The sequence below is a fragment of the Lottia gigantea genome, assembly GCF_000327385.1.
Source record: "Lottia gigantea unplaced genomic scaffold LOTGIsca_14, whole genome shotgun sequence".
Lineage (NCBI taxonomy): Eukaryota > Metazoa > Mollusca > Gastropoda > Lottiidae > Lottia > Lottia gigantea.
Genome location: NW_008707617.1, coordinates 2431218 through 2444191, shown reverse-complemented (window position 1 = coordinate 2444191; position 12974 = coordinate 2431218). Strand labels below are relative to the sequence as shown.

The window sequence follows — 12974 nt, the reverse complement described above, 5'->3', positions numbered from 1 at the left end:
ATACCAGATAAAGAGGTAGTCCATGTAGGTCTAATTGACAAACAAGAAGACGGAGAATATATATACAACCAAATGTTAGAACTAATGACCATTACCAGAGCCAAATTTCCAAAAGCCTCCTTGTTTGTCACTCTCAATCCAACCTCTCTTTCATTGAAACAAGCTTTCCCTTCAACCTTTAAAAACCTCACCAAATTCAACAGTCTTATGTCATTAAAACCATCAGCTGATGCCACTACCATCACAGGATTTATTGGAACTCTAAAGGTACAAAATGACAATATCCATTGTACGGAAACCACAGCAAAGAACATTCATGCTCATTGGTTTTCTCATTTAAATTAGATGTGGGGGGGTGGACCGATTTAGGATATTTTTTTATTGGCATCATATCTTAAGGATACTAATGACTTTATTGAAAAAAAATTCAAATTCCTCAAAATGCCTATTTTTATACGCCCACATGCAAATGTAGACGTATATTGCTGTCGCCCCTGTCCGTCGGTCAACATTTCTTGTGAACACAATAGAGACTGCAGTTTTCAACAGATTTTAATGAAATTTGGTGTGATCATGGTGAGATCTTGGTCAAGATCAAATTTGACGATCTTTTGGTGAACCGTTTTTGAGTTATCGCCCTTGACTTAGGAAAAACGCGTCAAATTTGTTTGTGAACACAATAGAGACTACAGTTTCCAACTGATATTAATGAAATTTGGTGTGATTATATATATTGAAGAGATCTTGGTCGAATTTGAATTTGACGATCTTTCGATGAACAGTTTTTGAGTTATTGCCCTTGACTTGGAAAAAACACGTCAAAATTTGTTTGTGAACACAAAAGAGACTACAGTTTTCAACTGATATCAATGAAATTTGGTGTGATTATATATATTGATGAGATCTTGGACAAGTTTGAATTTGTTAATATTTTGATGAACGGTCTTTGAGTTATTGCCCTTGACTTAGGAAAAACGCATGAAAAATTAGTTGCTGAACACATTACAGTTTTCAATTGATTTTAATGAAACATGGTGTGATCATAAATAACTGGCAGTAAATATACAGTATATTCTGCTCACGCGACCACCTTTATTAAGCAATCACCTTCAATATGCGACCACAATAAAACCCCCCAAAACAACTGATACGCGACCAGCGACCGTGTATTTACACTCGTGTGTAATCATATTGAGTCAATTAAGCGACCATGACACTTACTAACTCCATTGATTAAACATCACGTTGTTTCACATATCGGTGAGATGAATTAAGATTATCGTTAATCGGTCTAAGGATTAATTTTATAGCTTGTTAATGATTAATGTCAGCCTATTATCGATATAAAAAGGCAGCTAAGAAAGAGCCATTCATTTTTCAAAATGTCGAAGCCTACACGTAAAGTTTTAACATTAAATGAAAGGGTCAAGGTCATCAACTTGGCGAACGCCGAAAAATTGGTCGACAAATTGCCGATGAAATAGGTGTTGGTAAGACTCAAATTCAGGGAATTCTGAAGCGTAAAGCAGAAATTATGGAGGATTTTGAAAGCAATGTTTCTCCAGATTGGAAACATGTGAAACGGTTTACTGGTGATGAAGAAATCAACAAATTAACTTATGAGTTTTTTAAAGATTGTCGCTCCCGGAATGCCGTAGTAAATGGACCATTGTTAATGGCCAAGGCTTTGAAATTTGCAACTCATCTGGGAAATGATACATTTTCAGCGTCGAATGGATGGTTAAGTGCCTTTCTTAAAAGAAATAACATTGTTTTTGGTGCTATGAGTGGTGTACGCGCGGATGTGGATTTAACCGATTTTGTGCCAGGGTTTCGAGTGACATTTTCAATATGGACGAAACGGGTTTAAATTTTAAAGATTCGTCTAGGAAGACCTATCATGAAAAGGGAGTTGACTGTGCCGGTGGTAAGCGTTCAAAAGAACACCTTTCAATTTTGTTTTGCGCAAGTGTTACCGGTGAAAAATTGTAGCCACTTGTTCTCGGAAAATCTCGTAAGCCAAGGTGTTTTTCGAAGGTGAAGGACATTAATCAATTGCCCGTGACTTACAGGAGTAATGAAAAGGCTTGGATGACATCTTATCTCTTTGAGGAATGGATGGACAATTTAAACAAGAAAATGAAAAGTGCAAAACGACACATCAGAGTTAGGGATGCTACATACAATTATGGATTTAAAAGATATAACAGTTAATAAAAAAATAAATAGAAGTAACCGACAAACTTCTATACAAGATTTCCTTATTAAAAAAATGTAAATAATATCTATAATGTTATATTGTTATTTTGTATATTTCTAATACATAGAATGAAATAAATGAAATGAATGAAATTGTTTCAGCCGACTCAATTCTCTCATAAGAGACCACCTCCTATAATAGACCGTTTTTGAATTTTCCCCTGCGTGGTTTCTTAATACAGTTTCTACTGTATGTATCATTGAATTCAAACTATTAAAATTTCTTTAATATGAGAAAATTCATACTTTAGTCACTAAATGTTTTAATCATTTCTGCCAGTGGGCGTATGTTACCTTGCCTGGCAAGCTATCTTATATCACTTGACGTCAGCAGCATGTATACTAATATTGATAATGTAGCACGTTAAAAGCGGTTAGAAAATCATTTGAGAGATATCCAGATCAAAAAAGACCAGATTCCGAAATTTTTAATTTATTCGAAATATTATTAGAGTAATATGATTTTTCTTTCAATAACAAAATTTACCTTAAATCTGGCAGTATACTCTTTAAGAATTCTGGCAATATTTTGAAATTTTGAATAACCACCGCCCATCTATTAAATTAACGGCCAATATCAGCGAACGTAGCATGGACTTTCTCGACACAACAGTATTCAAAGGACCTTTCAACCAACCTAATCACTATATCCGTTCACTTATAATACGAAGTATAATTTAAAAGTTAATGACACAGAAGGAAATTCATCCGCTCTTATGGCACACTAATGAACAACACAGTAACGTTCGTAACACGGACACTATATTAGTAACAATCTGTGTAGGCATCTGTAATCTGTGTAATAGATAAGCGAGTTTTTACTAAAAAGCACAAAAAGTAGTATGTAAAACTTATGTTGATAACAAGAAGAACACAACTTGAACAATTCTTTTTTTGAATGAATACGTAATCATGTAACTTGAAAATCTTCAAAGAATATAATCCAAAATATTAAACTAGACCCAACAGAAAAGTTTCTCTTCCAAAACTTGTGACTTAATTATACCAGAAAAGGTATGTTTTGGGTGAAAGGAGCTCTTGTGCAAGAGTTGATGAGTATCAGTTTCTTTGAAATACACTTTAATATCCAGTTTATTTGTTTCTGCTATGGAATCTCCCTTAAAGACAGTGGTATCGAGAAAGTCTATGCTATTGTCACTCACGTTTACCGTTAGTTTGATAGAAGAATGGTGGTTGTTGAGAATTTCAAAGAATTTCCAAAACTGTTCGATAGAATAAGTCCAAACCATAAAAATGTCATCCAAAAAGCGTCCGTAAAAAAGTGGGTCAAATGGACAGAGGGGCAACACCTCACGTTCCCACTCTGCCATGAAAAGGTTTGCGTACGAAGGGGCGAAACGTTTGCCCATAGCTGTCCTTGAAGTTTGTAAATATGTTTTACCATTAAATGTGAAATCGTTTCGACTAAGACAAATCTGTAAAAGCTGTAGAATTGTATCGTCGGGTCTGTTTGGATCTGGGTTTCTATTAAAAGCTTTACGAACTGCCGTTAAACCAATAGTGTTATCGATATTGGTATACATAGAAGAAACGTCGATAGAAATTAAAATAGCATTAGAGGGACATGCATAATAAGCAACTATGGGATGAACTGATGCTTGTTGATATGACCAATGGGCACTTTGGGCCTCATCCTGAAAATGACAATTGTAATTTTCTCTGAAGTCCATGCACATGAGCACCCAATTTTCTGGAAGGTTTTTCTTCAAGAAATCAAACTGGGTTGACTGCCTTTTTCTCTGATCGCATCACTTTCTTCTTTGGTGTTCTTTCAGTTTCACCACGAGCCTTTTTCCTTTCTCTAAAACGTCTTGTTCTATCTTTAGCTTTCTCCCGGTTATTAGCTTTTTGTTCTTCCGACAAGTTTTTTCTGAAATTTTAACACGTCGTGTTTCTGACAGTCTATGAATCTTGTATAATTCAGGATTACTTTTAATTCGTTCTTGATAGTCTTTTTGTTTTTCAGCATTCATTTGTTCTTTTTCTTGTGATCAGGTCAGAAACTGCAGGTAAAATTCGGCGAGGTCTGAGGACATCTTTCATGGAATCTAAACTATTCATTGTACTCTGGAAATAAAAATAATATCTTATTAACACCTCACTTTTCTAGAAAAAATGATTGAAACAATTTTTCAGTCTTGATTCCATATGTTCATTAATGCTCTTCAGCACAAAATTTCATTCTATAGATGATTGTTTCGAAAAATGCTTCACATGACATGACTTACTTTTAAAAAGAATTAGAAATCTTAAATTATCACTACAAATATACAATTTGATGGAGCAAATCATCTAGAAATAACCCATCCTTTCTTTGATCGTGAACCTTACTGAATTTCATCTGTATAGAATATTAATCAAAATGGTTTCAGTTAGGCTAGTGCAGTCGTGTCTACCAAAGGAGCATAAAAATGTCCACAAAAATGAATGAACGTTACCATTCTATCGAAAATTTGATTTTAACGGGCTCAAATTAAGTTTAAACAAGCCAAAATTCCTTAAAATCAACAGATATAATTATCAAATACTATACACAATACAGCAAAGTCTAAACACAAAATTTACGCCGAATTGCATAAAATTGGCACGTTCTCACACTGGACATCAAATGAAACCTGCCGTCATTGATGGTGTGCGTGTTGGCACGTAGTGGCATCGTCCATTCTGATCGAATCACTGTTTCAATAAATACATCAATTATCATGTGGAATTATAATCCATTATAGAATTAATAACAATGATCAAAATTCACAACTGTTTATTCATACATGCAAATTTGAATTACTCATAACATACATGAATATTGGACACTTTGCACCATCATGAAAGGGCAGGTACGAATTTTTAAAAATTCATCAACATCCATACAATCGATATCATACATCACATATTAATCACATATAAATTTTAAGGGATATTTCAACTTAACAGAATTCCATCAGAGTGGAAAATCGCAGAAGATATGTTATTTTGTAGTCTTTCCCTATTCTTTTCAATGTTCAGATGCACGACAATCCTGTGGACACGCTGGATTCTTGGGTCAGAACCACGTCATTTGATCTTGAGCGCATATAGTTATTATGTCATATAGGAATTCCTGGTAGGTAATAAATAATACAGACGATACGGATAGTTTGTATATTTTCAACAAATTTTATGTTTGTTCAAACGTTCGTAACGAAACGGACACAAACAATGTGAATATATCTTGAATGCCATTACCCAGGAGAAATTATTAGACGTGTCAAATATTTATTTCGCATTTATTTTACTTTCAATTTGTGAATGAAATGGAACAAAAGTTCAGGGGAATGACTATTTCTCTCTCCAGTATAGCATATCTACATATCGTCACTGTGCTTCCGAAACCTCGTATCTCTAAATTCGTAACTTTACAAGAGAGACAAAAAACTAAGCTTTCGATCATAATTACTCGATATAGTCAAATTGATGTTTTCTTACATATTTTTTAGCAATAGAATCGAGAAAGTTGCTTATCACTCACGTCAAAACATATACGACATTTTGGCAAATTATGAAAAAGCAAAATCCGAGATACACTGACTCTCAGTGAAATGAAATGGTGTTACACATTCCCGATAGATTTATATATTTGGAGTTATCATGGGGCATGGGTCAGATCACTACCACAAATCAAACCATTATCAGATTCTGGACAATTTTGCACATTGACATAAGGAATTGATTCTCACCAACCATCATAGGAACTGTCTATATCAATGCTTAGGAGATATTCTGGGAAAAAATATTTGAGATCAGGTTTAAAGATCATGAAGATTATTTTAATGAAATAAAGAATTGAGAACTTTATTGTTTAAAAAAGTCCAAGCGAAACACTGCGGACAACAAATGAAACAATATGGATTTAACACCAAGCCCCCTTAAGAGGAACTCCAATGCATTTAGTATCAAACATGATTAATTTTCATGTGGCGTCGTAGAAGCTATGGTAATCTTAAGGGATAACAGATTTTAATGCCTGAAGATGTTCAAACTTCTTTTTCTTAATAGGTACGCTGTGTAGCCTGGGTGCCACATCATTAGGAGTGGGTTCCCCATATTTATGGTTACATTCTTGTTGAAGGCTATGCGCAACAGGGAAACAGTGACGTTGCGATTTTGATAAGTACACCAGTCACTATATATCACAACCGCAGTAATGTTCTTACCAATAGCACCTGTACTACTTTTTGAATCATCGGTGTACATCTTCAAATGGTCGGCGTACACGAAAGCAATAAGATCAAGAGCTTTAGCTCTTGCTCCTACTGGGTTCTCGTGCTTGTTGGTACTCTGGATCAGCTGGGTGTTGACTGTCGGGTTGGTAACATTCCAAAACAGTGTAGCTGATAGGCGTTGTTCAAGGATCGTAACTTGATCTAGATAGTGCTCTCTCAATAGACCAATGACCGCTTTCTCGTAAGAGATACCCAATTCTTTTTGTTATTTCCGACACGAGTAAATCTTCTATTCTTCTGGAATATGTTGGACAGCTTTTGGACAAATACTGAAGTTTCCCCGGCTTCGATATCTTTAGATAGGCCTATATTTCTCGCAAAAATTTTCAAAATATTAGTATCCTCTTGTCAGCGATCTATGACACCATTTTAAATTGTCTTCAAGGAAATAAAAGGTCGTTTATGGTAAAAAATGAGAGTGGCATGCTAAACAGACGCCATTTTGACCTCCTTGCCCACTTAGCCTCATTTTGATACTTCTATGAATATTGACGTCAAATCATTAAGAAAGGCCTATTACACTCTGAAACTGAAGACAAAAACACAGGTTTATACACTTATTATTTGCATTGACCATAGATTAAATAAATCCAAAAAATAAAGTCTAAAAGAAGTGTACGACAAAAGGTTTAATATTTCATACTGGTGATGGTTACTGTACTGCCAAATATTTTTAATTAAAATCAAAATTACCCACTGGTAAGCTATCTTTAAAAAAAATCAGTAAGATACATAATTTCCTTTGATGAATTACAAGTATAACTCAACAAAGTAACCATTATGGTTAGCCTACTGCTTTTTTAAATCAACAAGATACAGATTTTTATAGAAAAAAAGTAAAAATAGTTTTCATCAAATTATACATACAGTATACTCTGCATATTCTGACATATACTGAGACTGTAAAACAATGTCGGATTAGCGAGAGTGTCGGGGTACTCAGTGTTTCGACATTTATTTAAATGTGGTACGTTTTACTATTTATAGCTCATTGACCCACATTCTACAGACAGTACCTATCTAATAATAAGACAATAATAATAAACAATTCAGTTGTATATGTTACTGTTATTTAATTGTTCATATTTTGAGATACTGCACATACGCTTTTTATTGGAATTAATATTGTCGGCAAACTTTTAAAAAATTTCTTCTTTATGTTTAAAAATGCTGCTAATTTCATAGTTAAATATTTCTGCGAAGAGTACTGTTTCATATCCAGAGACACATCAGTACGGGCACTCTTTGCAAGACGAAAATTGCTAGCTTGGGAATTTTGATAAAACGTGAAACAAAAAATGGTCAAGTTGCATATTTCTGTTCTATACAAAAGGAATGATAAGAGTACTCATGCCATTTTATCTGAAGGCAATGACCTTGAACTTGAAGCGAGGCTATTGACGGTGATAAATCAGTACAATGTAGTTCAGCAATCTTTTGTTTGTTTGATCTTGTGTGATTTGAATTGATCTGGATTATCAATAAAATAAGTGATTATCTAATTGGCGATAAGTAATTTAGATGAGTAGATTTCGGATAATGCAGATTTTTCTGAATGTCGGGACCACTGATTAGTGTTGTAATTCGGAAAACAGTAATTTGGAATACTCAGCGTTTTTTATACTAGCCTAAGAAGTCAATCGGGACCAGAAAATGATGTCTGATTACGCAGATTGTTGGAATACTCAGAAGTCAGATATCACAGAGTACACTGTATATATATAATATATTTTTTCACAAGATCTTTGATAACTTTGGACAAATATTTCCTGAGTGAGAGCCTTTGATATATTGAAAATATATGTTCATAGTGGGCGTATCTTGCAAGACAACCACTTGACCACTTTTTTTTAGAGACACCTGATACACATACACATGCAGAGATGTAGGCTTAATAAGATTATACTACATGCACTTTTTGAATGTGTTTATTTGATATTTATTAGCAATTTTCATTTCAGATGGGGTCTGACGTATACCTATGTTATAAGAAAGCCATGACGAAGGCTGATGTTTTAGCGTATAAGCCTGGTAAGTCTTTTCAGCTTTCTAAATGCCCGCATAAATATGTGTTGACAGATACTGTCACACTTACCGATTGTTTGATGAAAAATCGGCTAGTGTATGTTGGTCCATGACAGTTCTACCACTAAATTGGGAGATACATGTTTTTATCAATGACGTCCTGATGCGCTTTGCCGGCTAAAGTGCCGATAATTTGTCATGACCTGGCATAAAGGTCAACCACTAGAATTCAAGTATCATCAGAAGAATCGAAAAATATTTTGTAGGCGTTTTTGCCCTTGTTCTTGAAAACGCGTTCAGTTTTTAACTTGTAAACACTCTTGAAGGTACTATTCTTGATGGATATTGAAGAAGCGTGGTGTGAGTGCTTGTTATAAGCCAAAGATGAACCCTATCGGAAATCACAAAATATATTTAGCATGAGTTGCCCTTGATCTTGAAAACATGTTCACTCTAGAAGGCATAGTGCATGGACTTAACAGTCTAATTGCTTTTCTTTCACAAAAGTTGTTTACCCCCCTACATGAAATGATGAAATTTTAGGATAACTTACTTACCACTTTTCTAAAGCTGTGCGATTGAACGAAAAAAAATTAAGAAAAACGGACTCTTTACTTGGCGAAGGGATCCAAAACAGACTCTTCAACGAAACGTAGGGATTCAATATTTCCTTGTAAGGACAAGACCTACATATGCAAGCCAATGAATTGTCGCTAAATTGTCATGTGACTAACACTAGATGAGTTATTAATGTCAACAAGGCAAGCGATCAATATTATTGTTTGCGGATCTCTCTGAATTTTTCACATTGTGTGATCTCAATTAAAATCGTACGTGAACAGATGTGAATGGATCACGTTTTACGTTTACAAATGATTAATCACCATAACAGATTGCGAAATACGACAAAATCACTGAATCATTGAATGAATTTGGGCACGGTCGTCAGTGTTTATGCCATGGTGCTTATTATGGGATGGCTTCGCCATGTTTTTATTCGCAGACAGAAAGGATGATATATCAGTCTGCGGTAACTATCACAAACTTGCATTCATTTAGCACAAGCAGAAATAAACTTCAGAACCCATTTACTATTTCAGACATGCTGTTGAGCAACAATCTCTTGGCACACTTCTTTTCTCATGTCATGACCTTTTGCTTAAACAACTCTACATTAATATAGTCTCCCATACCCCCTAGCTCTTCCTCTTTAAATGCTCATATCAAGGTTTATCCATGAAAAATATTGCTAAAAAAGCATTGTAAAAATATATTGTTTAATAACATCCAGTGGTGTGAAATAAAAAACAAACAATGTTATGATACATTTAAATAATGAAATGGAAGTAAATGAAGAAACAAATGTCAAATTCTCAAATGAAAGACATAACAGAATATACACATCATATTATTACACATCATATTATTACAAGAAAACAAACAAAATAAAGTGGTATCAAAGAAAACAACATATTTTAATAATAAACCGGAAAAAGAAAATATATCATGCAATTAACATTATAATTTGAAAAATGAAACATATCAATTAACATACAAAACACAACATTTTAACAATATTTTACACAATATTTATAAGTCATATGCTAGACTGAATCCTCAATATCACTCCCTTCTATATCAGACCCCTCGTCACTATTAAATATTTCTGTAGGGGTACTGACGGTATTATCACATCCTGTGCATCCACATAAGTCTGTACAGGAAACATCTGATAATTTACACGATCATCTTTTCGTATCACATTTACCAGAGCAATTGCAATGAACATATTTCAATATAGTGTCTGGTGCTGGATCTAATGTCATCCAAACGATCGAAATTTTGTCATTTGCTATGCTCCAGCCATGGTCCTTTGGTGATGGGCTCGATATATATTGCTGCAGTGAGCGTTTATGAATGGCAGCTTGGTAATTTGACCTGCTTATGTGTAGAGCTAACGCATCAGAAGTTGGGGGTAAGCTTTGCTCGCTTGATGTCTTTAGACAAAACAGTCTGTAGCGAGCTTCATTAACAGATGTACACTTCTGTCCATACAGTTCACATACAAATTTTTCTAATACCCCATGGGTATCTTTATCAACAGTAATATTCTCTCCTAATTTTATTAAAAACAGATTGGTAGGACTTGTTGCAGCAAGTTGAATGCTTTCTTCTTTCCTTTGCCATGAAAACTCTCGAATCACATCCCGTGAAAGTATGAAGGCCTATTAATGATAATGCTACCTGTCGCCCAATTGTGTTGAACATATTGTTGATGTCAAGAATTCTAGACCTTGTCTTTATGCCAGTATAAAAATAGAGATTAGACAGAATTTCCTCGACATGGGCAAGCAAAATTATAGCCACATCTGTGTCTGGACTCTTCACAATTATTTTTCCATAATTTTCTTCAGATGCATGCTTAGCATGTAAAAGCATTCTCGTATCAGCCTCTTCATGGTCGCAACATAATTGGTTTACTTTAGATGTCTCTGTGGCACCATTATTGACGAAGATTTTATGACATTCTGCACCATGGGCAACATAAAGATACAAATCACCCAGGATGACAGGATCAACTGTAGTCCAAATAGAAAATAAAAATTCAACCAAGGCTTCTTTATTTTTACCAACAGCTAAGAAGCTTCACCATTGCTGGGGGATTTTCTGGTCTTTACCATATATCTGTCTCTTTTGGGTACCTTTAGCAGCTCTCCTAGTTCTTTCTGCATTTTTAATGCTAATGATAGGATACGTATCTATGAAGGTTATGCTGATAAGCCTGTTGAAGAATATTGGTTAGAATGAAATCAGCAATATCTCCAAATGTAGATGGTAACTGTTTTGGAAGGGACTGGATCAAAGCCATTCCATTATAAATCATTTGGGCATTCCATCTTCAGTACAGTTTTTACAACTATTTTCAATAAGATGAAGGAGAGCAGCTTTATTTGTTTTAGCTATTGACCCATTCGCACTCGCAAGAGGGTAAGAAACTGGACCAAGTGAGTATCGCAAAACTTCCTTGAGATCTATACTACGCTGTTGTCCAATAATTAGTAGTCTTGAAAATAATTTTCTATCACTCTGTAATATCACTTCTTTACCAGACTGTGTCTTAGCCTTCATCTTCAATTGACTTGAAAACGTCTTCGATTTTACTTGCTTTATTGGATCATGATATTTCTTCTTATCAGAAGTAAGACGCTCTTCAATATAATTATTTAAGGCAACTTCGTCAACTTCTTCTGCACTCATAAGATCAGCACTGATTTCATCACTAGCAACAACACCTGAGCTTATGCTGGTCATTTCTGGTTGATCATAGCTGAATGGGTTTATCATCTGTTCTATACACTCAACAATTCTTTGTATAGAATCTCTGTCACGCTTATTCTTTGATGCATCAAGGTCGACTCTGTCTCGATTTGTCCCTTTTAGCCCTGCCAAGATTTCACACTGGTGATGTATAGCTGTTCTTTGAGTTTGGGACAATATCCATCTATCTTCTTACTGCATTTTTGTTCAATGTAATACCAGTTATTCCCCTTGAAGTTTTCGACTCGCTATTAACTGTTTGTTCAATTGTCTGATCACATGCTACAGCTGAAAATCCATATCTAGTCTGTCGTTGTACTGTCCATTGTCTGGATTCGGTGAGCATTTCAAAAGCTTCTGGATGGGTAGTCTCAAGTGCTATCATCTCCATCCAATACACAGGTAAGTAGCAGGAATAATGTGTTTTATCATACGCAAAATACCATGGTAGCATTGACCGAATAGATGCCACATGCAACTTCCAATCAGATTCTCTGGTTGTTCGAATGAAGCTCAAAAGAATTTCAACCATTTGAAGATAGCTTGACCACAGAGCATAGGTTTTATTGGTGGATGTCTGTGCCTTATCAAAACTTTCATATAAGTTGATTTCCAAAAATTTGTCTGAATTTAACAACTTCAAGTAGGTTTCTGATGGAAAGGTAGTAGACATATAATCAAGGAACCGTGACATCTTTTCTCTGTTCTCGGTAGATAAAGAAAGACTCAACAAAAAAACTGAACTTCAAACGGTGTAGAGCTTCAAACATGAGTTTATGTGCATACATGCAGCGGTTGTAATGTTTTCCTTCCATAACAGCATTAACGGATCCACTAGCTATTATCTCAGCCTCAACCAATATATCATTCAATCCAGCATCCTGAAACCGTTTCCCAATAATTGAAAGAAATGACATACATGTGTGGAATTCTCCCAATCTTATCACCAGACGATTTCGAAAAATGTCATTTGTCCATTGGATTTCTTGAGCTTTAGCGTAGATAGTTAGATCAAAAACTACTGTAATGGTCTTTAACTGTAATTTATCAGCCATTTCCAAACTTCGACATAATATAGTGTTGACAGTGTTC

General features: G+C 34.8%; 4 protein-coding genes across 4 annotated transcripts; 2 read left to right on the top strand and 2 right to left on the bottom strand.

Annotated features, from left to right (window-relative positions):
* Window positions 1-1588: 1588 nt before the first annotated feature.
* Window positions 1589-1774, top strand: LOTGIDRAFT_79340 (hypothetical protein; the record flags this gene model as incomplete). Its single annotated transcript, XM_009049730.1, has 1 exon — window positions 1589-1774. A coding segment is annotated over one exon (186 nt), but the record flags the coding sequence as incomplete, so codon positions are not given.
* A 221-nt stretch (window positions 1775-1995) lies between these two features.
* On the top strand, window positions 1996-2160 carry LOTGIDRAFT_99481 (hypothetical protein; the record flags this gene model as incomplete). Its single annotated transcript, XM_009049729.1, has 1 exon — window positions 1996-2160. A coding segment is annotated over one exon (165 nt), but the record flags the coding sequence as incomplete, so codon positions are not given.
* Window positions 2161-11444: 9284 nt separating this feature from the next.
* LOTGIDRAFT_157521 (hypothetical protein) lies at window positions 11445-11876 on the bottom strand (the record flags this gene model as incomplete). The annotated part of the gene is made up of 1 exon (XM_009049728.1): window positions 11445-11876. The coding sequence occupies one exon, from the start codon at window positions 11874-11876 to the stop codon at window positions 11445-11447; it is 432 nt and encodes a 143-aa protein (XP_009047976.1).
* Window positions 11877-12559: 683 nt separating this feature from the next.
* On the bottom strand, window positions 12560-12937 carry LOTGIDRAFT_157520 (hypothetical protein; the record flags this gene model as incomplete). The annotated part of the gene is made up of 1 exon (XM_009049727.1): window positions 12560-12937. One exon carries the CDS (start codon window positions 12935-12937, stop codon window positions 12560-12562), a length of 378 nt encoding a protein of 125 aa, XP_009047975.1.
* Between the last annotated feature and the right edge of the window lie 37 nt (window positions 12938-12974).